The sequence below is a fragment of the Cnephaeus nilssonii genome (assembly GCF_951640355.1).
Source record: "Cnephaeus nilssonii genome assembly, chromosome: 22".
NCBI lineage: Eukaryota > Metazoa > Chordata > Mammalia > Chiroptera > Vespertilionidae > Cnephaeus > Cnephaeus nilssonii.
The window spans coordinates 6199220-6223875 of NC_137093.1; the positions used below are offsets into that span (position 1 = coordinate 6199220).

The 24656-nt window shown below is 49.4% G+C and overlaps 1 protein-coding gene across 1 annotated transcript in view; it reads left to right on the plus strand.

Moving 5' to 3' along the window:
- The first annotated feature begins 355 nt into the window (after positions 1-355).
- VSIG10 (V-set and immunoglobulin domain containing 10) overlaps positions 356-24656 on the plus strand; it is a 28415-nt gene continuing 4114 nt past the window's right edge. The window contains exons 1-7 of the mRNA XM_079762865.1: positions 356-759; positions 5319-5600; positions 10948-11250; positions 13625-13885; positions 20433-20726; positions 23112-23222; positions 23482-23497. Coding sequence (XP_079618991.1) covers positions 372-759; positions 5319-5600; positions 10948-11250; positions 13625-13885; positions 20433-20726; positions 23112-23222; positions 23482-23497 — 1655 coding nt within the window. The 5' untranslated portion in view covers positions 356-371. The remainder of the gene's footprint in view (positions 760-5318; positions 5601-10947; positions 11251-13624; positions 13886-20432; positions 20727-23111; positions 23223-23481; positions 23498-24656) is intronic.

Below are 24656 nucleotides of genomic sequence, written 5' to 3' on the forward strand. Positions count from 1 at the left end.
AGCGCCGGGAAACAAGGGAGTCCCTGGAGCCGCGCAGCTGGGACGCCCTGGGGACCCTGAGCCCCGGGCCGGGCCGCCCGCCCCGGCCGCTCGCGACGCCGCTCCGGGGGCTGCAGGCGGAGCGCCCGGGAGGGAGCCGCTGGCCGCGGGACACGGGGTGCCGTCCGGCGGCAGCTGCAAAGCCCGGCCCGGCCCGGCCCGGCTGTCCCCGCGACGCCGGCGGCCGCCCAGGGCGGCGTGGGCTCGGGGAGGGCCCAGCCTGTGCGCTCCTCCCCCGGCCGGGCCGAGTCGGTTCCGCGAGCCCGGGCGCGCGCCCTTTGCATAAAGCCCTCCTCCCCGGTCAAGGTAGAGGAAGTCGGGCTCCCGCCTGGATGGGAGGGGGGGGGGGGGGAGCCCCGCTCCTGTTGTTTTCCGCGAGCGGAGTGGGTGGCGGGTACAAGGGGCGGGGTGCGCCCTCCCACCCCGGGCCGAGCGCTCCGGAGAGAGAATCGCGCCGGGAGCCCCGCGCCGCTCGCAGCCCCGCAGCAGCCTCCCCGCGCCCCGAGCATCCTTCCCGGGGCCGCGGGAAGGGGATCTGGTCCGTGGTGCCGAGGACCCGGGAGGAGCACTTGGTCCCCTGGGGGGCGCACACCCAGCCCGGCCAGACCCTGCGTTTCCTGAGGGGCCCTGCCCGCCTCTGGGGCGAGATGGCCGCACGGGCACCCGAGCCCCAGGTCCTCCTCTGCCTCGGGGCGCTGTTGGCCCGCTGGGTCGCCGCAGGTAAGGGCCGCGATCCGGAGGGAAAAGTTGAGTTTTGCCAGGCAGCGGTGGGGAGGAGGGGAAGCCCGAGACCGAATTCCCCCCGACTCCGCGGGCTCCGGTGGTGGCCGCAGCCGCTCCCCGCCCGGGTGGGTCCGGAGTTTCCTGCTCGCAGCTCCGGTCTCTGCAGCGAGGGCTGTGCCCGGGCGCCCCGTGGAGGCAGGGCTCCGCGCTCCGGGGGGGCAGCGCGCGGCGGCCGGGGCCGGAGCAGAGGTGGCGGGGAACGTGGGGGAACGGGACGTGGGAACTCGGACGCTTTCGTGGGAAAACGAAGACGCACGTGGAGGCAGCAAGTGTTGTTGTTTTTAAGCGTCGGATGTAAATTCGCATTCTGGTTTTACCTGCTGAGCAGGTGCTCAAAGTCGAGGTTTTGTTTTCCGCTCGTCCCTCTCTCTGCCGCAGGTTGAACTTGCCTTGCACCTGTAACCTGCGGTTTCCCCTGCACCCCCCTGCAGGCAGGCTTCTGTGGACTCGCGCATTTAAAGCCGTGCTTCCTTACTTCGCTTAGGTTTTGTTGTTGTTTTGAAATAATTTCAGGCTTACAAACAACTTCCTCTACACTTGACATGATTGACAAAAGGTCTTAAATGCTTTATGTATGCTCTACCTTGTAGCAATAAAGAGCAGGGGGCTGCCTACAAAAATAAGCAGAATATAAAAAGATGGAAAATCTATTTTAAAATTTAATTCACCAGCGAATGCATGTCTGTGGTATGCAGAGCAGTGAGTGAGAGGTCTTGGGTGGCAGGGCAGGAGAAGGAGCCAGGTGGTGATGGAGTTTGCCAGAACCCTGGTTGGGGTGCTATTTTCTGTGTTGCCCAGTCCGGCACACCCAGCCCATCTCTTGTAGGTTCCTGTAGGAATTGCTCCCTGAGCTTCCTAGCAGCAAGTGCCAAAAGTTCCTGTTAGGCTCGCACAAGTTTTTTTTTTTTTTTTTTTTTAAAGGCTGGTCAATCTTTTTTTTTTTTTAAATATATTTTATTGATTTTTCTACAGAGAGGAAAGGAGAGGGACAGAGAGCTAGAAACATCGATGAGAGAGAAACATCGACCAGCTGCCTCTTGCACACCCCCTACCGGGGATGTGCCCGCAACCAATGTACATGCCCTTGACCGGAATTGAACCTGGGACCCTTCAGTCCGCAGACCGATGCTCTATCCACTGAGCCAAACCGGTTTCGGCAAGTTTTTATTTTGTTTTGTGTTTAGCAATTATTTAGAAACAGTCCCATCTCCCATAACCTAGGTTCCAGTTTATCTGGAAAATATTCTGAAGCTCTGGCTGCGCCCAGCCTGCTTTCCTACGGGAACTGAGCCGGGGTCACCCCTTCCCCTGGGGCGGAGGACCCCAGCTTTGTTTCTCCTTCCTTGTGGCAGCACTCACCCCGGCCCTCTTTTGACTTAGTGGCCACCGTGCTGTCTCTCCCCAGCTATTTGCAGGTTTACTTCCTGGTGAACTCCGGGGCCTGGGGACCTCAGACCCCGGTTTGAATCATCCTCCTGGAACCAGCCAGCTTTCGGGTGGGCTGCGGCTCACCTGGCATGCCCAGCTATTTTGATGCCCCGGCCAAGTTCACCTCTGTGTACGGGGCTGAGGGCTTCCCCAGTTGTTATATTTTTGTTGTTTGTTTTCCAAATTGAGAGTTTTCTTGGGGGGAAAAAAATTGTCTTTTTTCTGTCCCTTAACTCCAGACAATGCTCATGCCTCCACTGTTGCCGCAGATTGTAAATCCTGGGCCATTCTTGGGGGGAAAGTTGCTAGAAAAAAAAAAAAGTTTGGGTGCAACCCCAACTCTATCCACGATACTATGAGGACATCGCTGGGAAACGGCCGTGTCTGTTGCGTTCCCCTCTGTTCCATTGGGAGACCCCCGGGCCCTCTGGACACCAGGTGGATGACTTCTAACAACGCAAACTGACCCTGTCATATTGTCCCGCCCTGTCTGGTTGGAGACCAGAGTACGTCCCTGTGACCTGGAGTCGTGAACACCTGAATGCTCCCAGCTCTCCCGGTGACTCACAGGGACCTTAAGTAAATTACTTAACGCTTTCTGAACCTCAGTTTTCTCAATGTAAAATGAAGGGTTATAGGACAAGCAGGCATGGAACTAGGGGCTCCCCCCCCCCCCCAACTATCCTTTCTGTGTCTGTTTCACAGACATCACTAATCGATGACTGTACTCTCTGCCCTGAGCCAGGACTCAGCCTGCCTCAACTTGAACCCAGCCCACAGGCTGCCACAGCTAACAGATCTCCAAGGTCAACTGCAGCTTCATGGGTTTGAAAGGACGGAGTGAGCAAAGCCAGGAGGGGGGTGGAAGTGCCTTGAGATGGTTTCTTCTGTGATGGTGCCACCCTGTTCCTTGGAGGAGGAGACCATTGTTAGCTCCGGTTCCGAGACTAACCTTTCACCAGGGCTTTCCCAAGCTCCTTTATCCCTTTGCCAGGAGCCAGGAAAGAGGCAGGTCTGTAGGTCTCCTGAACACATGTTGCATCTGTAATCCCACAGCTCATCTCTCCTCGGTGGGAATTGTCACTGAGAACTGGGTTCCCAGGCCTAATTGTTTAAAAACAATTCTCCCTTGCTTTTTTTTTTTTTTTAATATATTTTATTAAGTTTTTACAGAGAGGAAGGGAGAGGGATAGAGAGTTAGAAACATCGATCAGCTGCCTCCTGCACACCCCCTACTGGGAATGTACCCGCAACCAAGGTACATGCCCTTGACTGGAACCGAACCTGGGACCCTTCAGTCTGCAGGCCGACGCTCTATCCACTGAGCCAAACTGGTCAGGGCCTCCCTTGCTTTTTAAAGTGTTGTTTTTTCCCAGATGCATTTCTTGCCATTTTGGAATCTCTAGCATCAGATGGCATTCTTTGCCTTCCAGCAAGTGGCTTAGATTTTTTTTTTTTTTCATCTTGTCCTGACTTTTGGGCATGGTCTGGCCAAAATGGGGAGAGAATCAGAAATCCTGTGGTTCTGGGCTGGCTTCACATCGTTCAAATGGAGCCCCATGTAACCAGACAAAAGATTGGGGTACAGATAACTGTTACTCTTTATTTTATAAAGGGGAAGGATTCCAGAGGCAGCTGGCAGGTGTTTGTTTGTTTTTTCTTAATAATAACTCTACTGAGATATAATTCGCATACCATAAAATTCACCATTTTAAAGTGTACAATTTATAGTTTTTAATATAGTCACAATACTGTGCAACCATCAGCACTAATTAATTCCAGGACATTTTCATCACCCCAAAGCCCTAGCCCTAGCTGGTTTGGCTCGGTGGACAGAGCATCAGCCTGTGGACTGAAGGGTCCTGGGTTCAATTCCAGTCGGGGGCACATGCCTGGGTTGTGGGCTCAATCCTCAGTAGGGGGCTGCAAGAGGCAGCCGATTGATGGTTCTCTCTCATCATTGGTGTTTCTGCTTCTCTCTCCCTCCCCCTTCCTCTCCAAAATCAATAAAAATTTTAAAAAATCATTAAAAAAACACACAACCTATACTCATTAGCAGTCATTCCCAACCCTCCCACTACTCCATTTCCTCCAGACCTAGACATCTGCTAATTATTTTCTATTCCATAGAGTTGCCTATATTGGACATTTCAGATAAATGGAACCACATAAGTATGTGGTCTTTTATATATATATATATATGTTTTTATTGCTTTCAGAGAGGGAGAGAGAGATAGAAGCATCAATGATGAGAGAGAATCATTGATCGGCTGCCTCCTGCACGCCCCACACTGAGGATCGATCCTGGAACCCAGACATGTGCCCTTGACTGCAATTGAACCCAGGATCCTTCTACTACCCTTCTAATTGAACCCAGGACCCGTCTGCAGGCCGACGCTCTATCTACTGAGCCAAACTGGCTAGGGCAGGCTGTGGTCTTTTATGACTGCCTCCTTTCATTTAAAATAATGCTTTCAAGATTCATCCATGATGTAGCATGTTCTTCATTCCTTTTTATGGCCAAATAATATTCCCATTGTGTGGATATACCACACTGTATTTATTCATTCACCAGTTGATGAGCATTTGGTTTTGCCTTTTGGCTATTATGAATCATGCTGCTGTGAGCATGCACATACAAGTTTTTGTGTAGACATATGTTTTCATTTCTGTTAGGTATACACCTCACAGTGGAATCGCTGAGTCACACGGTAACTTTAATCTTGTGTGAAAATGCCAAACTGTCTTCCTAGTAGCTGCAAGTATTTAAAAATCCTACCAACAATGTATGAGTTCCCATTTGTCCACATCTTGGCCAACACTTATTATTGTCTTTGATTTTAGCCATTTTAGTGGATGTGAAGTGGCAGGCATCTTATTGTGCTTTTGTTTGTGATTCATGTCAAATACTGGCCAACCGTCCCAACAGGGTGGGGGCTCTGTGTGTTATTGCATCTCAAAAACCTACAGCTGATTTTTTTTAACTCCTAATGTGGAGGGACTGTGCAAAAAAGGAGGTTGTTCAGACACCAAGAAAGGCAGTAACAGCCTGACCTTTCCTTGTGCAGGACTGGAGGCTGTCGTCATCGGAGAGGTGCATGAGAACATGACTCTGCCCTGCGGCAACATCTCGGAAACGAGGGGCCTAGTGACCTGGTACCGGAATGACTCGGAGCCCATCTTCCTCCTGTCCTCCAATTCCAGCCGCCCGCCAGCCAAGCCACGCTTCTCCCTGGTGAATGCCAGCTCCCTGCACATCGAGGCACTGAGCCTGCAGGATGAGGGCAACTACACCTGCTGGGAGGCCCTGAACGAGACTCGGTGGTTCCAAGTGTGGCTGCAGGTGGCCAGTAAGTGGAGTGGGAGGGCCTGGGACCAGCGGGTGCGGTGCACAGAGCAGTAGACAGGAGGCGCGCTGTGGAGTCAAGGGCCTGGGTTTCATTCTGGGCTCTGCCACCTGCAAGCTGAGTGACCTCTTGCACCTGTCTTTTCTCATCTGTAAAATGGGGATAAAAAGAATTCTTGCCGCATAGAATTGCGTGATGAACAGATACCAGTCGGCCTATATAACGTGCTATAAATGTTTCCTGGCATAATAGCTAGCTGTTCCGTTGAGCTTGTTGTTAATATCGTTTTATTATACAACAAAGTCAGAGAACAACATCATCGAGTTAGACTACCTGAGTTCCAATCCTTTGGCTGTCATTTATCATTTTTAATAAGGAGCTTGATATCCCTGAGCTTTGGTTTTTCTTATGTATTAGGTGGGGATACCAGGTATGTGCTCTTAGGTTGTGGTGCTTAGCACAGGGCTTAGCATGAGCTACTATTACTACTGTGCTTTCCAGAAGTAGTGTCCATATACATGCGTGATTTTAGACCGTGTTGTTGGTAAAGTACAGCCTGTGGGCCTTACCCAGTCTGCTGCCTAGTTTTGTTTGGCCTGCAAACTACCCATACTATTTTACATTTTTATACAGTTGGGGGGAAAAATCAAAAGAAGAGTAATATTTGTGACATAGGAAAATTATATGAAATTCAAATCTCCGGGCCCATACATGAGGTTTGATTGGCTCACAGCCACACTTGTCCATTTACATATTATCTCATTGCCTTTGGCGCCGTGACAGCAGCGTTGAGTGGCTGTGACACAGATGGTATGGCCTGCAAGGCCTCAAATGTTTATTCTCTGTCCCTTCACAGAAGAAGTTTGCTGTGTAGTTTAGTAGGAATACCCATATGCTGCTCACTTTGCTGCTCCCTAAGTTTCCTCATCTGTAAAATATAGCGTTTACTCATTCCTTTATTCAACACATATTGGTTGAGAACCTGATGCCAGGCACTGTTGTAGGCACTGGGCCAGGGGACAAGGTCCCCGCCCGCCTGGAGCCGATGTTCTAGTTGGGGCCAGGTGCGCAAGGTTTAAATCTAGGTCCTGCTGGCTGTTGTCTTTGTTACCTTGGGGAAGTCATTGAACTCGTCCAACCTTAACTGTATCGTCTGTGGAACCTAAGCACAGATTCACCGCGCCTGTTCATGAGATAACCCTGCACAGAGCTAGACACACAGGGTACGTTTGGTCCACGTTGCTTTGATCCGCTGGTCAGGCAGGGGATGGGATTCCTGTGGGAAAAAGTGCATCTCCAGTTCCCAGCCACCAGTTGCTTGCTGTGGGTCGGGAACTCTGTGTGCCCAGATCTCGTTTGTCCCATCTTTTCCCTGACATGGTTGATAACTGAGTCTCTTAAGGAGAAACATTTGGAAACATTCTCACACGGCCTTGCATGCTCGGGAGAAAATATTCGCGATGTGACCGGTTGTTATCGGTGAGTGACGTGGAGTGTGTGACTGCAGAAGCACAAAGCCAGCTGTGTGAGGGCGGCAGCGTCTCCCTCCTCCCGCTTGGATCTTTGCTTACTGATCGGTGGGCGTCGGGCGAGTCTGCCTTCTAGGAGTCAGGGTTTCCGGACGCCTGGGCCGAGGCAGCCTGTCTGGAATGGGCACCACGATGTGACTCTTGTTATTCGTCTCAGGACAAAAAGTCCCTGCGCTAATACCGGTTAACGGAACGGTGCCGTTGAGGAGTCTTGCCGCTAGGATCGGGACTGCCTCTCCTGAGAGCACAGAAATCCCAGGGTCCAGAGCAGTTCAGGCTGCCATGGCAGTTTATGTCACGGACTCACCCATCCCCTCCTGCCTCCAAATTGGGGTGGGTGTAAGGTTAGAACAGCGGTGCATCTACCTGCAGACAGGCTGGAGGAGGGGGGACGATGGCACAGACCTCAACACGTTCCGGTAGACTTTGTGCTTCTCTCAAGATCTCATCTCTCATGCCTGGGGGAGCCGGGTGATCCCGCTAGAGATTAGCCCGTGAAAGGCCGCAGTCAGGGTGCACCGAGCCAGCCAACCAGTGTACAGGGAGCGTCGGAGCCGGTGGCACAAGAGCCCCGGTGGATGTAGGTGGGGTTTGGAGGATGGAGGTGCTTCTGTTCTACCCGGTGATGTGGCTGTCACTCCAGACGTACAGGAGACAGAGTCTCAGGAAAGTCCCGTGCTTCCCTCACTAATTGGGCCATCCCATGTGCACTCAGTCTCTGTTGGCGGTGGTGGCACTGGGCCTCATCACAACCTGAGGCCCCAGGGAAAGGACCGCTGGGCACACTGAAGACAGATCACCGACCCCCATCGGAAGACAGGTGATCCTTGCCCAGAGATGGATTCATCTGAGTCTCGCCAAGCTCATCAGAAGCAGCGACGGGTGCTGTTAACAGGCTGCAGACCTCTGGGTTCCCACTCTTTGGACAGAATCGACAGTCACTGGGGAGATCGGGAGGCAATGGGGTGGTTGTGTTTGCGTCTTTGGTCAGTCTCTAAAAGTGACATGAAAACAGTTTCTCTAAGTTTTCCCAGGATCTTATCCTGCAGGAGAACTATCAATATGCCCACTGGCTAGCAGACTACCCAGTGGATTCTTAGATCGTTTTCAGATAAAAAAAAAAGCCGGTAACAAGAGTAAATGTCTGAAGGCCGCTTTTCCTATTGGCGAGGAACCCACACGCAGAGATGGAATCTCCCTTTATGTGGGCGCCCGAGATGCAGATGAACCATTTGAGACCCTTGACTGGCCAACCTGTAGTTATGGGGGAAGGAAAGAAGTGAGCTCTATGTCAAGAATGATAGCAGAGAAGAGGAAGGTAGCAGCAGTGGTAGATTGTTCTAGAACAGGAGTCAAACTTTTTCTGTAGAGATCCAGATGGTAAATATTTCAGGCGTTATGGGCCGATGGGTAAAATTGAGGATATTATATACGTAAGTACTTATATAAAAAGAAAGAAAACCAACTTTTACATCATATTATTGACAAAATTCAAATTGTAGTGATAATTGAGTGCTTTTTTGGGTGGTATAGGCCTGTTAATGAGAAGAACAGAATTCTTTCTGGAGGAGATAACATTTCACTTAATTGGGTTTCAAAGTTAGTGTTCTCCCTCATCAAATCAGTTGCGGACATCCATCTGTAAAAACCATTCTTAGCTTGTGGGCCAGATACAAACCGATAGTGGGCCATCTGCTGCCAAGGCGTGGTCTAGAATCCATCTGCAGGTGTACTGCTGCCGATACCATCAGATAAACACCTATAGACTGCTGACCTCAGGCCAAACACCAGGCTACGGGGTAGCTCACTGGATCCTTCGAAAACCCAGTGGTAGAAGTTATTCCTGTTCTTTTCATCTCATAAAAAAAGGACAAGAAAGTGAGAATGAGAAGGGCGGGCACTTTCCTAAGGTAGTCCATTTATAAGCTGCTGTAGGATTTACATCCAGGTCTGTCTGAGTTCAGAGTACAAGCTCATAACTACTAGACTAAGGCATCCATCCCACAAAGAGTCAAGACCTGAAGCTGACATTGACCAAGGCCTGGATAAGATGCCCAGCCAACTGCTCCACGCTTGCCAGGGCCTCTCATTTAACTTTTTGTTTGAACTCTTCCATTTGCGTCCTTCTCATCTATCCCCTGTATCCAACTCCATTTCTTGCCGAGAATTGTGCTGGTCAAAAGCTCCTCCCAGCCCGTTTCTGGGAGTCCACATTGGCTACGGTGGCCGGTGAGACCACAATTTTAAAGACCTGGCTGGCCAATCGAACTCACTGCCTTTTCTGGCCCAGGCTTGGCTACCAGGACCTCGGAGGCGCTCTGCGCTGAATTGGGTGTCTGCCAACTGTGGGCACTCCCTCGGACCTGCTGGTCCACATACCTAACCAGCTAGCCAGCCACAGTGAACGGGACAGTGCAGCACCTCCCAAACCACAGGATAACCGCACCCCCCCCCCAGCCCTCTGTGGGAGGGGACATGATTCTAACAGATCGCTGAAACTCCTAGGAACCAGCCCCAGCTTGACAAGCATATGGTCAAGGGTATTGTCCTCAGAAATCCACAATTTCTAGAGTTTATACCATGGCTTCAGATATAAATGAAACAGATGCTGTACTGTGAGGGGCTCTGGAAAAGCCTTTTCCTCCCCCCAATAATTTTTCCCACTGGCCTATTTCTGCTCAACATTTTCTGTAGTCATAGTTTCATTCCTTTGGCCTAGCATTGCCTTTCCTGGATTCTTCTTCAGAGGAAACCCCAAAATGACTTTAGTATAAGTAGGTGTTAGATATATTCTTTTCATCAAAGGCGACGTGGCATCTTAGGTGCGCTGGGTACCAACAGTGGGAGGGCATTTCTGGGGACAAGAAAGTTCAGAGTGTGAGGGGAATGAAGATAAGACCTAGCATTGATCAAGTGCTTCCCACAATCAGGCATTGTTCTGAGTGCTGAACTAGACTAATGTAATCGTCACCACCAGCCCACGAAGCGGGTTCTGGTGTCACCCGCATTTCACAGGTGAGGCAGCGGAGGCTCAGAGAGGTTGAGTAGTTTGCCCTTGCCTTTGAGTGTGGGGTTGTGCTGTGGGGTTCTCTCTAGGAGAGCTCACAGGACTCAGCATGTAACATGGTCATGACAAAGGTACCCAAAGCAAGATCAGCACAGGGGGAAGGTACCTGCGGTGCCTTTTATTGGGGTGGAGTCCAGGGAAGACCAGGAGCAAGCTTCCTGGAGTCCTTGCCCTGGGACGCGCTTATTTCCTTGAGCAACAAGTGTGGCAACACATGTGAAACGCTATCTACCGGGAGCCATTAGAGACTCTGCACCCTGAGTTTTTATTGGGGGCCGGTCACTCTGGCCTCCTCTAGCATGTACCCAAACTCGAGACTCAGGAGGAAAGCTGGGGTTCGCTGTAAACCACGCTGTCTGTACCAGCAGTTTAGGCACAGTGAGCCCCACTCTTATCCGTTCTGGGAATGGTGGGAACCCCCTGACATCCAAGTTCCCAGTCACCCCGCAAGCTGGCCTTTTTGGAAACAGACTCAGGCCTGCTGTGTTAACTCTTTAGTGCACAGATGTCCTTTCCACTCACCAGTGTTCTTAAAAAGGAGCGATTTGCATTCTCTTTCTTCTGTAAATCAGACACAATCACTGGTCTGAGAAAATGCGTCAGGGCACTTAGCGTGGCCTTTGTCATAGAGGAAGTATTTGATAGATATTGTTATCCTTATTGGCTGCTTCCTGATCATTTCTGAGACCAGTGAGAGCCGGTAAGGGGCTCCAATGAACTTTTCAGCCGTCCCCACCCCCTCTGTCATTCCCAGGCGGCCCCTACCAGGTCGAAGTCAACATCTCCACCACCGGCGTGCTCCCCAATGGCACCCTCTACACTACCCGGGGCTCCCAGGTGGACTTCAGCTGCGCCAGCAGCTCCCGGCCTCCGCCCATGATTGAGTGGTGGTTCCAGGCCCCCGATTCCAAGACCGAGCCCTTTGGGAACAACCTGACGGCCAGCTGCTTCACGCTGCTCCTGATGTCGCAAAACCTCCAGGGGAACTACACCTGCCTGGCCAAGAACCTGCTCAGTGGGAGACGGCGAAGCGTGACCACCGAGCTCCTGGTCTACGGTGCGTAAGAAGCATCCCCTCCCCCCCCTCGCCCGACCCTTTGTGAACCACACGTGTGTGCCTCTTCCTTTTGTCTACAAAGGCTCGCCCGCTGCGTGTGTCCTAACATGCTTCTGCAGCTCCCTCGGCACTCGCGTACACACCCAGGGCTGCGGGTCAGGGAGGGAGCCACCTCTCCTAGACTAAGTAAGGCACAGAGTCCCTGTGAGCCACAGAGGGACGTTCCTGCCTCGCTCATTGCTGTCTTCTTTCTTTTTAACTGAGATGAAAGGACATACAATAGCATTAACCACTAGAAAATGTATAAATGGCACTTAGCACATTGACAGTGTTGTGCAACCATCACCCCTGTGTAGTTCCAAAATGTTTTCATCACTGCAAATGGAAATCCCGTGTCACTAAACAGCCACCCCATCCCCTCCCCCGAACCCCTCTCACTCCCGTCCCATTGATCTGCGTCCTGTGTCTATGCGTTTGCCCATTCGGGACTTTTTCTATAAATGGAATCACACAACGTGTTCCCTGTTGTGACCAGTTTCACTGAGCATCTCGTTCACAAGGTTCGCCTAGGTCAGTGGTTGGCAAACTGCGGCTCGCGAGCCACATGCGGCTCTTTGGCCCCTTGAGTTTTTAGCAAAGGCCAGCTTAGGAGTACCCTAATGAAGTGAATAACAATGTACCTACCCATATAGTTTAAGTTTAAAAAATTGGGCTCTCAAAAGAAATTTCAATCGCTGTACTGTTGACATTTGGCTCTGTGGACTAATGAGTTTGCCGACCACTGGCCTAGGTTGTAGCATGAGTCAGTACTTCATCCCTTCTTATGGACCGAATGCTCCTCCACTGCGTGGATGGACCACGATGTGTGGATTCGTTTACCGATCCTCCTGCATCGTCTTCCCGAACCCTGGGCCCTCCAGCACTGTGAGGGACCAGCAGTTCATGAGCCTTTATTTTGGGGGTGAAGACACGATCACCACATGCACTACGGATGGAAACCACTGCAGGGAGGCTCCGTGCACTCATACTCCGCCAATGAGGGGGAGCACGAGAACAGACAGTGGGTGGGCAGGGTAATGACACACGACTAATCCGTGCGTGATGCAGAGCCTTCGAATGCCTCTGTTTTCTCTACCCTAAGTGACATTTGTTGCATATCAAGTCATACATGCTTGATGTAGGAAACACAGATGAGTATAAAGAAGAAAATAATCACTTGTACTCTAGCCATCATTTTGGCATATGTCCAATCATTTTTTCTTGTGGATGCTACATATATACCCATTAGTATAAGATCCAGAGTTATTCCTATTTATGTGTATTATGTAAAATACTAGAGGCCCGGTGCACAAAATTCGTGCACAGGGGAGGGGGGTGTCTCTCAGCCCAGCCTGCACCCTCTCCAATCTGGGACAATCCAGGACTGCTGGCTCCCAACTGCTCACCTGCCTGCCTTCCTGATTGCCCCTAACCACTTCTGCCTGCCAGCCTGATCACCCCCTAACCACTCCCATGCCAGCCTGATTGATGTCTAACTGCTCCCCTGCCAGCCTGTTTGCCCCCAACTTCCCTCCTCTGCCAGCCTGGTCACCCCTAACTTCCCTCCCCTGCAGGCTTGATCGCCCCCAACTGCCCTCCCTTGCAGGCCTGAACCCTCCCAACTGCCCTCCCCTGCTGGCCATCTTGTGGTGGCCATCTTATGTCCACATGGGGGCAGGGTCTTTGACCACATGGGGGCAGGCATCTTGTGTGTTGGAGTGATGGTCAATCTGCATATTACTCTTTTATTAGATAAGATATGGTCATACGCATACATAATATAATATGCATATATAGTACATGTGAATTGATATAGAGTTATTAGCACGTGGATTACATTGGATTTATAGGTCTGTAACTTGTTAAAATGTTGTGTTTTTAGTAATACGTGCACATGGTAAACAGGAAGTCTATGTCGGGGGTGGGAGTAAGTCCCACCTGTACCCCCTCTAGGGACCAAAACTGTCTACTAGAACTTTCTGTGATAATGGAAATGTTCTGTACTGTGTAGTCTAATAACCACCTATCACGTGTAGTTACTGAGCACGTGAAATGGGGGTAGTGTGATGGAGGGACTAAATTGGTCATTTTATTTTGTTAATTTAAACGAAGATAGCCACACGCAGTTAGTGAGAAATACAAAGAGAAATCAGGCCATGCCCTCGGAGGTGGAACACCCGGCAGAGGAAGCCTGACTATCGTCAGGCCTTCATTTGTGCCAGGCGCTAAGTCACGGTACACCGCCTGTCTCTGCTCCCCTGGCTCTGTGTAGACCCAGCCCAGGGCCGATCTCGGCATCTGGGAGTAAGCCCATGCTCCCTCTGGTGTTTTGCAGCTCCCCCTTTGTCAGACCTTGAGTGCTGGGCAGAGATGTTACCAAGATTGTTCCTGCTGCAGCTCACCTGTCGCTGGGATGGGGGATACCCAGACCCTAACTTCCTGTGGACAGAAGAGCCAGGAGGTGTGGTTGTGGGGACGTCGAAGTTGGGAGTGGAGATGCTGAACCGGTCCCAGCTGTCAGATGGCAAGAAGTTCAAGTGTGTTGGGAGCCACATAGCAGGGCCGGAGTCGGGAGCCAGCTGTGTGGTACAGATCCGTGAGTCCGGCTTGCCTTGTCCCGGGGATGGGGTCTACCCGCCTTCTTCTGGGAGAACCATTTGGAAGAAGGTCTAGGGAAGAAATCTAAGGATGTCAGAATGAACCGAATTCCTTCCCTTTCTTCATTTCTTTTGCTTTGGGTTTCTTTCCTTTCAACCTTTGAAGCTTAACCAAGCTTCTTGGTCCTAGTCTGAGCTGTTTTTCACTTGACAAATATTAATTAAGCACCCTGTACACGAGGCAGTTTCTAGGTGCTGGAGATGGGCCAGTGAACAAGACAAACAAGGTTTTTTAGTAGCTATCTCCTGTACGTAGCACATTACCCCCAAACTTAATGGCTTAAAACAACAAATCACTTATCATCTCTGGATTTCGGTGGGTCAGGAATTCTGAGAGGGCACAGTGGGGATGGTTTGTCTTGGTTTCACCATGCCTGGGTCTCAGCTGCAAGACTCGCTGGGAGGGCTGAAATCATCTGAAGGCTCCACTTCTGAGGCGCTCACTCTCACACCTGGCAAGTCGCTTCCTCTCCAGGTGGGACTCCACAGGGCTACTTGGGTGTCCTCACAACATGGCGGCTGGCTTCCCCCAGAGCAAGTGATACAAGAGGGAGTAAGCCAGGTAGATGGTACCCTTTTTACGACTTAGCCTCCCAAGTCACATGGCTTCCCTTGCACCACGTTCTGTTCATTGACGTGTCACTCAGTCTGGCTTCACTTTCAAGGAGAGTGGGGGAAATTAGGCACTATTTTTTTTTTTTTTAGGCAACACTTTTTGAAGGGAGAAGTGTCAAAGAATTTCTGGACACATTACTATTCCTCTTTTACAGAGTTTAAAATCTGGGTGGAGTGGAGGTGGGAAGAAGACAGAAAATACAATAAGTAAGATAGGTTCAGATGGTGAGAATAATTATGAGAATAAAATGGTGTTTGTAAGAGAGTCTCTTTTAGGGAAGGCAGCAGGGAGGTCTCCTTGGGGCAGTAATACAGGGTTGAGCAAAAGTAGGTTTACAGTTGTGAGTATGGAAACACGGAGTTTATTCTTGTATTATTGTTTATTAATTACTAGAGGCCCGGTGCACGAATTCATGTATGGGTGGGGTCCCTCGGGCTGGCTGGTGATCGGGTCCATCCAGTGGGGGAAGGGGAGGGAAGGGACCACAGGAGGTTGGCTGGCGGAGTACACTGACCACCAGGGGGGCAGCTCCTGCATTGAGCATTCGGTCAACCGGTCATAATGGTCGCTTAGGCTTTTATATATATAGATTGTATTATTTTCCATATGAATAACTGTAGACCTACTTTTACCCCACCCTGTACAGTTTTTGAGCTGAGACTTCAAGGACGAGAAGGAGTTGACCTAGTGAAGTTGACTGTGGGTTGAATATTTGTGGCAGAGAGGACAGCAGATGCAAAGGTCTTGAGGTGGAAACATACTTGGCATTTGAGGAACTTAGAGAAGATCAGTATAGCCAGAGCATTGTGCTTGAGGTACCAATGAGCCTAGGTGGGTGTGGTGGGTTGAATTGTGTCCCCCCAAAAAAAGTAGTGTTCAAGTCCTAACCCAGGTACCTATGGAATAAGGGTCTTTGCAGATGTTGTTATGGTAAGATGAGGTCATAGGTCATACTGGATGAGGGTGGGCCCTATTCCAATGGCTGGCATCCTTATAAGAAGAGGGAAATTTGGACATGGACACACAGGGAGAACGCCAGTTGATGGAGGCAGAGATTAATGATGCATCTACAAGCCAAGGAATGCCAACGACTGCTGGCAGCCACTAGAAACTAAGGAAGAGGCATGGGATGGTGCCTCCTTCAGAGCCTGTAGAAGGAACCAAGCCTGCTGATCCCTTGATTTTGAACTTTTGACTTTCTGAACTGTAGAGACTGCCTGTTGCTTTAAGCCACCCAGTGGCTTTATTATAACAGCTCAGGAAACTAATACCACGGGTGTGCAAGGCCCAGAGCGTGTTGGGTTTTATTGGCCGTGGTGAGATTTTCCTCGTGGTTTATCAGGATCATCTTCAGAGGTGCCGGGCTGAGAAGTGAGCCTGGCCGTGCCAGGAGGTGCTTGTTTTCCTGGTCACGTGCCATTCCAATGGCATGAAGCAGACATGCCCCAGGGGTCCCTCTGTGTCAGACACTGTGCCCGGCCTGGGGCAACAGGCGGACCAAGGCTTACTTCCTGTGCTAGAACAGGGGTTAGCAAACTATGCCCCACGGGCCAAATCGGCCCAAGTGGCTTTTTGCAAACTTTAAAAATAAATGCGATATAATTTACATAACATAAACTTTACTATTTTAAAATGTATTAATTCAGTGGTTTTTAAAAAATAGTTGATTGATATTTAGAGAGAGGAAGGGAGAGGGAGAGAGAAACATCAATGTGAGAGCAAAACAGTGATTGGCTGCTTTCTGCATGCCCTTTACCCAGGGATCCAGCCTGCAACCTGGACATGTGCCCCGACCAGAAATCAAACAGGCAGCCTTTCCATGTCTAACCAGCTGAGCCACCCCGGCCCGGGCTGATCCAGTGTTTGCTTGTTCGTTTCGTATGTTCACAATGCTGTCACCACGACCTAATTCCAGGACATTCCCATCCCCCAGAAAGAAGCCCTGCATCCAGGACAGTCCCTCTCTAGAGAGACTGAGAGAGTACGCACTTCCCAGAGTTCCTCCTGGCAGTAAGTGCTACCCTTCGTTTTTTAGGCTTTTCCTATTTGCTCATTAAGAAAAGGCTTTATGACAGCTGGTACTATTGTTTGCTTATCGTTGTATTATTTTCCATATGAACAACTAGAGACCTGCGCTTGCCCCGCCCTGTAAGTGCCCAGGATTAGGCAGTGTCTCTGGAGAATGGAGCTGACAGGAAGGTTTCCTAACTCCAGGAGCCCAGGAAGCAGGCACAGAACCTGGAACCTTCTGGACTCCGACATTGCCCAGTTTTCCCCTGTTCCCTCCTGGGCACTCAGCCCACCGCTTCTCAAGCCTTGATGCACACAAGTCACCTGGGGACCTGGGGACGATGCACCTTCGGACTCTCTGGGTTTGAGGGGGGGCCCGAGACTCTGCATTTCTAATCAGTTCCCAGCAAGTGCTGCTGCTGCTGCTGGTCCACAGACCCCACTTCCAGTAGCAAGGCCCTTGGGGGAGAGGGGGGTGTCTGGGTCACCATTCACTTGGGGGGACTAGTAAGTCATTGAGAGGTAATGTCAATGTCCACCTTAGGGATGCAGAACAGCGTAGCCCCCAAAATCATGAAAAGTAGTACTTTTGGGGAGTCCTGCTGCTCCTATCTCTCTTTAAACAGCATGTAGGTCCCTAAACTGAAAAACAAACCAACAAAAAACCCAACTCAGTCCATGCTGAGCTGCAGCGCTGGCCAGCCCAGTATGTCAAGGACCCGGTATGCGGTCCACCTCTTGCAGATCTCTGAGGCCCTTGCACCCCCCACCCCACCACCCCTGACCCCACCCTTGCACACAGCATCCTCTTAAGCGAAACTCGTTGAATTCATAGATGGATGGGTGACTCAGCTTTTTGAGGGGTGACTGCTGTGTTTGTCAAAAGTGTATTTATGTACATGATCTTTGTTTGGGAGTTTGGAGGGACTAGCCAATTATTTGTTTTGCTCTTAATAAAGGATGGGGGGGGGCATTTCTCAAACTTTGGTTGGGGGCCTGCAAAATGCAAACATACTGAGGCTTGACACTGCCCCTGGCTTCATGACCCCAAAGGAAATGCGGGTTAACCACAGACAGGGGAAGGTGTGATTTAGCAACGTGGGGTGGGGGACCTGACCATTGATCCAAGAACAGGTGCAACATGTGAGTGTCCTGAGCAAACCTAGGTTTGTGGGATTCTCATTTGTTGACTTGACCTACAGAGAGAGGCCTGGTCTGTATTCCCCCCTCCCCACCCCCCCCGCCTCCTTCCCCCACCCTTCTACCCAGGATGCCAGCAATGAAACCCTAGATTCTCTCTGGGAACAACTGCCAAGGGGAAGTGTGCCGTTTCACCCTCCCAGGCGGGAACCCAGTGTGCCCTCTGTATCTCCCAGCTGCCGAAAATACGGTCTTAATAACCCCGAGATGAATTTGGTGTGCATTTTGGGAAAGGGTTTCTTGTGCAGAGAAAGCAAATGGATCACTACGGTCCACCTTACAGATCCTCTTGTCCTGCTCAGTCAGACCCCAAGGCCACAGGGACACCCTATGCATTTTTAGGACAGAACCGCGGCAGGCAGAGTAAAGGTCCCCCAGCGATGGCCATTTCCTAGTCTGTAGAGCCTATATTAGGTTACCTCCGGTGGCAAAAGGGACTTCGCAGGCGTGATTAAGGATTTGAGATGAGGTGGTTGTCCTAGATTCCCGCATGGGCCCAATGTCATCGCGAGAACCCTTACAGAAGGGAGGCGGGAGGGTCACCCTCAGGAGTAGGTGGTGTGACAACAGATGCAAAAGGTTGGAGTGAAGGGGCCACAAGCCCAGGAATGCAGGTGGCTCAGGAAGCTGGGAAAGCAAGGAAATGGATTCTCCCCTGGAGCCTCCAGAAGGAACCAGCTCTGCCAATACTTTGCTTTTAGCCCAATAATGTCATTTTGGACTTCTGACCTCCGGAACTATAAAAGCATGCATTTCTTTGTGTTAAGCCACCGAGTTTGCTGCGGTTGGTTACAGCAGCAATAGGAAACTAATACAGCTGTCTTATTGTCTCCTTGAACACGCTTGTCAGGCTGTATGCCCTTTTTTAAAAAAAAATATGGTCAATTTGGTTGTTACACATAGAAGCCAACAGCACAGAAGTAAGGAATGTGGTCTACGAAAGCCTGACTGTCTGGGTTCCAGTCTTACATAGGGGAACCAACGCATCCCGGTTTGCCCAAGACTCCCCCCGTTTTCGCATTGAAAGCCCCATGGCCCAGGTCCCCTCAGTCTTTGGCAAACCAGGACAGGGCGTCACCCTAAATCACCCCGCATCCCTTACTTAGTTGTGTGACTTTGAGCAAGTTACTTAACTTTCTCCGTGCCTTCGTCTCCCCATCTGCAAAATGGAACTAATGGCTGGGTTGTTATGAGAACTAATTGGATTAATATGTAAAACAGTGCCTCGCCCATTGTCAGTGCTCAGTAAATGTTAGTGTTTATTATTATACTAGCGGCCCGGTGCACGGATTCGTGCACATTGAAAGTAAATTAATTAGAAGAAATATTTTAATATCGCTACTCGCCCTTTCTCTATAATAGAAGTGTTAGAGGTGAAAGAAAATTAGTAAAATGTATATGAAAAGAATATATAAGTTGATTAATAAATGAACAATAACAACAATAAAGACATGATATAAAAACAACAAAAACATGATATAAAAACAACATTGATAAAAACAATGACTGATAAATTGATTAAACTCATTCTAATATCTCCCTGTATACCACATTAAGAGTAAAAACACTTTCAGAGTGCTTGACTAATTTCCCTTGTGATGAAGTATTTACAACTTTAACGTCACACGCTCTTCGAACTTGAGAGAAAGCAACATATAACTGACCATGTCCGAAAACGGGTTCAGGTAGGAATGTTCCTTCTCTGTCTAGAGTTTGTCCTTGTGACTTATTAATAGTCATCGAAAATGCTGGCATCACGGGAGTCTTTGAATTAACGTAAATGGGAGGCCAGTGTCAGATGGGGACAAATCAATTCTTGGAATCAGAATAACCTCTCCTCCCGCAGATCCTGTTAATACTTCAGCTTCGATTGTTAGGTCGCAATCTTTTCATAATAAATCTAGTACCATTACAAAGACCCCATTTACTATTAAGATTTCTCAGTAGCATAATGATTGCACCCACTTTCAATTTTAATTTATGACATAGCATTCCCGAAGGAGTAATACTATTAAGAAATTCAATGGAAGCTTTATATGTATCGCGCATGCGCGAGTCAATGTTTATTTTTAAAGTAGAGGCCTGATGCACAAAATTCGTGCAAGGGGCTCAGCCCTCGCAGCCACAGCTGCCGCCCTCGGCCCTCACAGCTCCAGCTTTGTCCGGAAGGTCATTCGGCTGTCCGATCTAATTAGCATATTACGCTTTTATTATTATAGATTGCCAGTGCGCGTCATATGTACCAACAGGTTGGTCAGTCAGACGGACGGGCGGTCAGTCACTTAGCCTTTTACATATATAGATAAGACCAGGTGTGGTACAGAAATTCCTGAAGTTGCTTCATAAGAAAGGAGATAATATTCTTGAAAATCTCAGGACACCACTTGAATCTTCTTTTTTTTTTTTTTTTTAAATATTTTTATTGATTTCAGAGAGGAAGAGATAGATACATCAATGATGAGAGAGAATCATTGATTGGCTCCCTCCTGCACAACCCCTACTGGGGATTGAGCCCACAACCTGGGCATATATCCTTGACTGGAATCAAACCTGGGACCCTTCAGTCTGCAGGCCTACGCTCTATCCACTGAGCCAAACCGGCCAGGGCCGCTTGAATCTTCTTAAGCATTTGTCTTTCTTTGTCTTCTTCTGATCACCAGGGAGCCCCTCCCTTCTCTCGGAGCCCATGAAGACTTGCTTCGTGGGGGGCAATGTGACCCTCACCTGCCTGGTGTCTGGAGCCTACCCCTCTGCCAAGATCCTGTGGCTGCGGAACCTCACCCAGCCTGAGGTGGTCGTCCAGCCCAGCAGCCACTATGTCATCTCCCAGAAGGGCCAGAGCTCCACCCTGACCATCCAGAACTGCTCCCAGGACCTGGACGAGGGCTACTACGTCTGCCGGGCGGAGAACCCCGTGGGGGTGAGGGAAGTGGCCACCTGGCTGAGCGTGAAAGGTGAGTGAGAGGAGAGGCGCCAAATGCGGAAGTTTGAGAGCGTCAGCTTGGAGCGCCCCTGCGGGTGGGTCTCTGCCATCTGGGAGAAGGCAGATCTGCTTGCTTGTGGCCTGACAAGATGGACGGGAAAAATGAGTGTCCAGTCCTAAATCTCTAATATTTGCATAGTGATAAGAGTGCTTAATATCTGTTATATACCCAAGGATATCTACCGATCTGTACTATATATAAATCTATATGTAGTGAAAATATATGTAAATATATGTATTGTGAAAATATATATAAATATGAAATGCATAAAAATAAAAACTATAATGTAAGTTGTGAAGCATAATAGCAAAATGAACACCATCCCACCCAAGAAACTGCATCCCTCTTAATATGTCGGACAGGCCAACACTGCTGAAGTTACCGGTAGGCATTGTGCCAGATTTAGTAAACAACATCAAAACTAATAAAATGGGATACACACTTAAATTTGCAAATCAGAGAAACAAAGAATAATTTTAAGTGGTATAAGTATGTCCCAAATGTTGCACAAGGCATACTTATTCTAAAGCATTATTTTTTGTTTATCGAAATTCAGATTTAACTGGGTATCCTGTATTTTATCTTTTTTTTAAAACATATATTTTTATTTCCTCAGAGAGGAAAGGAGAGGGAGAGAGAGATAGAAACATCAATGATGAGAAAGAATCATTGATTGGCTGCCTCCTACACATCCCCTACTGGGGATCAAGCCCGCAACCCAGGCATGTGCCCTTGACTGGAATCGAACCTGGGACCCTTCAGTCCGTAGGCCAGCGCTCTATCCACTAAGCCAAACCAGCCAGGGCCTGTATTTTATCTTGCAACCACACCTGTAGGCCTTGTTTTAGTCTGATCCTGGCCTCCTAAAATAAAAGTAACCACTATCCTGAATTTCATGTTTGATTTAAGAAAAAATTTTGTTATGTATGTACACACTACTAAATAGTATTGCTGTTTATTTTTGGTTTTGAGTTTTAAAAAATGCTGGTTACCATATAAATATAGTCTTTTGTGACTTCTTTTTTTCACTCCCCATTTTGTTCCTTGGATTTATTCATGCCAATGTGTCTCTTCATCGCTGTATAACTTTCCATTGTGTCATTATTACACAACTACTTACTGATTATCCTGTTGATGGATGTTTGTGTTGTTTCTGATTTTTTTGTTTTGTTTTGTTTTGATGAACAAACAGTGTTGCTATGAAAATATTTTACCCAACTCCTGTGTGTATATATACACCAGGTCCCCCGGGCAAATATTTCTCTAGGATAAGTATAAGGAGTAGAAATGAAGGGTAACAGGTTATGTGCATTTTCTATCTTTTGGGGGTAACCAAATTACCTTACAAAGTGATTAGATCAGTTTCCATTTGTAAGAGTATTTTATGAGCGTCATTGTTCCACATTTTCACCAGGCGCTTTATGATTTTTGTCCACCAGGTAGGTATAACATGGAACCTCACTGTGGTTCTAATTTGAATTTCTCTGATTACTCAGAAGGTCGAGCATTATTTCATGTTTATTTGCTGCTTGTATTTCTTATATGAAATGCATGCATATTTGTATCTCTTGATATAGCTTACCCTTTCTTATAGCTATGTGGGCATTCTTTAGAAATTCTGCATGCCCATTCCTTGTGAGTTTTATGTTAGAGGTGTCCTCTTTCACTTCCTTTGTTTGTCCTTCTCACTTTCTTTATGGTATCCTCTGATTAGGAAACATTCTTACCTTAATGTAGATGATTTCATGAATTTATTTTTGTATCATTAGCAATTTTTATCTTAAAAATCCTTAACTGTCCAACCATCACAATGATAGTAAATGTTTTATGGTTTTGCCTTCCACAATTAAATCTTTAATCCATCTAGGGTTGCTTTTTGTGAATGGTGTGAGGTCAGGATCAAGTTTTTCTTCCCCTAACCCCTAATTTATGCCAGCACCCATTTCTCAAATAGTTCCTCTATTTACTCACGAATCTATCATCTATCAGGTTTCCTTTTATGCATGGGCCTGTGAAGTTTCCTTTTATGTGCGGGCCTGCTATTGGATTCTCTTTTCGGTTCGCACTCTTAATGACCGTGGCCTTCGAGACAGTCTTGATGTGTGGTAGACACATAGAGATGTTAACTTTCCCATGTTCCTGTATATCACATGCTTCCCTTGGTTCCCACACACGGTCTGAGGTGGGGAGATGAGATATCGATCCTGCTTTAGAGAGGTCATATGCCTTGCCCAACATCATGAAACCAAGATAAGACGAGGACCCAGGCGGAGGAGGGGAGGCATGGGGAGGCATGCCTGTGCTGGCTGCAGGCGTGCCGGGGGGAAGAGTCAACAGTGTGATTTGTCTTTGCAGAGCCCTTGAACATCGTGGGCATCGTGGGAACCATCGTGAGCCTCCTCCTGCTGGGCCTGGCCATTGTCTCGGGGCTCCTGCTCTATTACAGCCCCGTGTTCTGCTGGAAATGTAAGCTCTTCTCGGGCCCTGTGGCTTCTCTTTCGGGCTTTTTGGAAGGGTGTGGTTGGGGGTGGGGGGCGGAGGCCCCTGTTAGGCTCCCACCGGAAGTCCCACCCCATAGGCTTCTTCCTTGGGCCCAGATGTTCAATCAGCACCATCCCAGAACACCCTGTCACCTTCCTTTGGTCGATGTGAGATTGACTAAGAACGTTTGGGAGGCCGAAGCGGCTGTTATTTGCTATTAACTGTTTCTCCTTTCTCCCTTTAGTAGGAAACACTATCAGGTGAGTGTTCCGAGGCCCGTGTCAAACACCCGTTTCCATGATCTGCCTTCACTGCTGCTGTGTTTCCTTTCGTAAGAACCAGAATAGCCACTCCCACGGAGGGCCTACCGTGGCCAGCACGGGGCTGGGGGCTTCCCTCGGCATTATTTATACACTCTTCGGGGTGCAGGCGCATCTCCGTTTTCCAGACAGGGAGGCAGAGGGTCCGGGAAGGAATTTCTGCAGCCTCATCCCGGAAGGAAACGGCAGTGCTGGCGTTCAGACCTGGTCTGACCGGTCCAAAGTCTGTGTTCCTTTTACAGCGCTGGACCTCAGGGTGGGGCAGGCAGGTTGCTGCGCTGTCGCTGAGGCATAAAGTCAGTGTGTACCTGTGGTTATTCATGCATTTACCTCACCTGCTCTGCTAAAAGGAGCGGGAAGGATGAATAAGCCGCGGTCCTACAGCGAGTTCGGGAAAACTAGTCTGAGCGCGCCCTGGAGCCCCTCCCGAGAGGGCACCTCGGGAGGGACGAAGCACCCAAAGGGAACTTGCGCTTTGTTCCCCGTTCCCCGAGGAGGTTTTGGGCGGGAGCAAAGGACTCTTTGTTTCTCTTTACCCCTCAATAGCCATGGATGTTATGTTCTCAGCCCACCATTCATAGAGAGGAGATATTATTGTTTTGGGACCTTTTTTTTTTCTTTCCGTGGGACAATGTTACCTTTGCTGCCTGTGTTTGAGGACCCTTCTCCCAGGGAGTCTGTGGTTCTCCGGGGTTCCTTCTCACAGGAGGTAGCAGTGAGGCGCAGTGGGAAAGGCTTTGGAACCAGCCGACCTAGGTTCCAATCGCAACTCTGCCATTGCCAAGCCCTGTGCTCGGGGCAGACCCCACCTTCCCTGAGCCGTTGTGGCCTCCGTGTCCCCGAGGGAGACTGTGAGGGTTAAATGAGGGTGTGATGCTCCCAGGACTGTCCCTGGCCGGTGGCACGTGCTCGTCTTTCCTAAAGGAACGTCCAGTCTGACCGGGGAGGCAAAACCAGCAGTAAACCAAGAGCGATTACACGCTCCACCGCGGGGCACAGACTCCAAATGCAATCGTAGTTCAGGACCGGACTTCAGGGGGCAGGGGAGGAGACATTTATCGGGGCCCTAAATAATGAGGAGGAGGAGACGTTTCAGTGA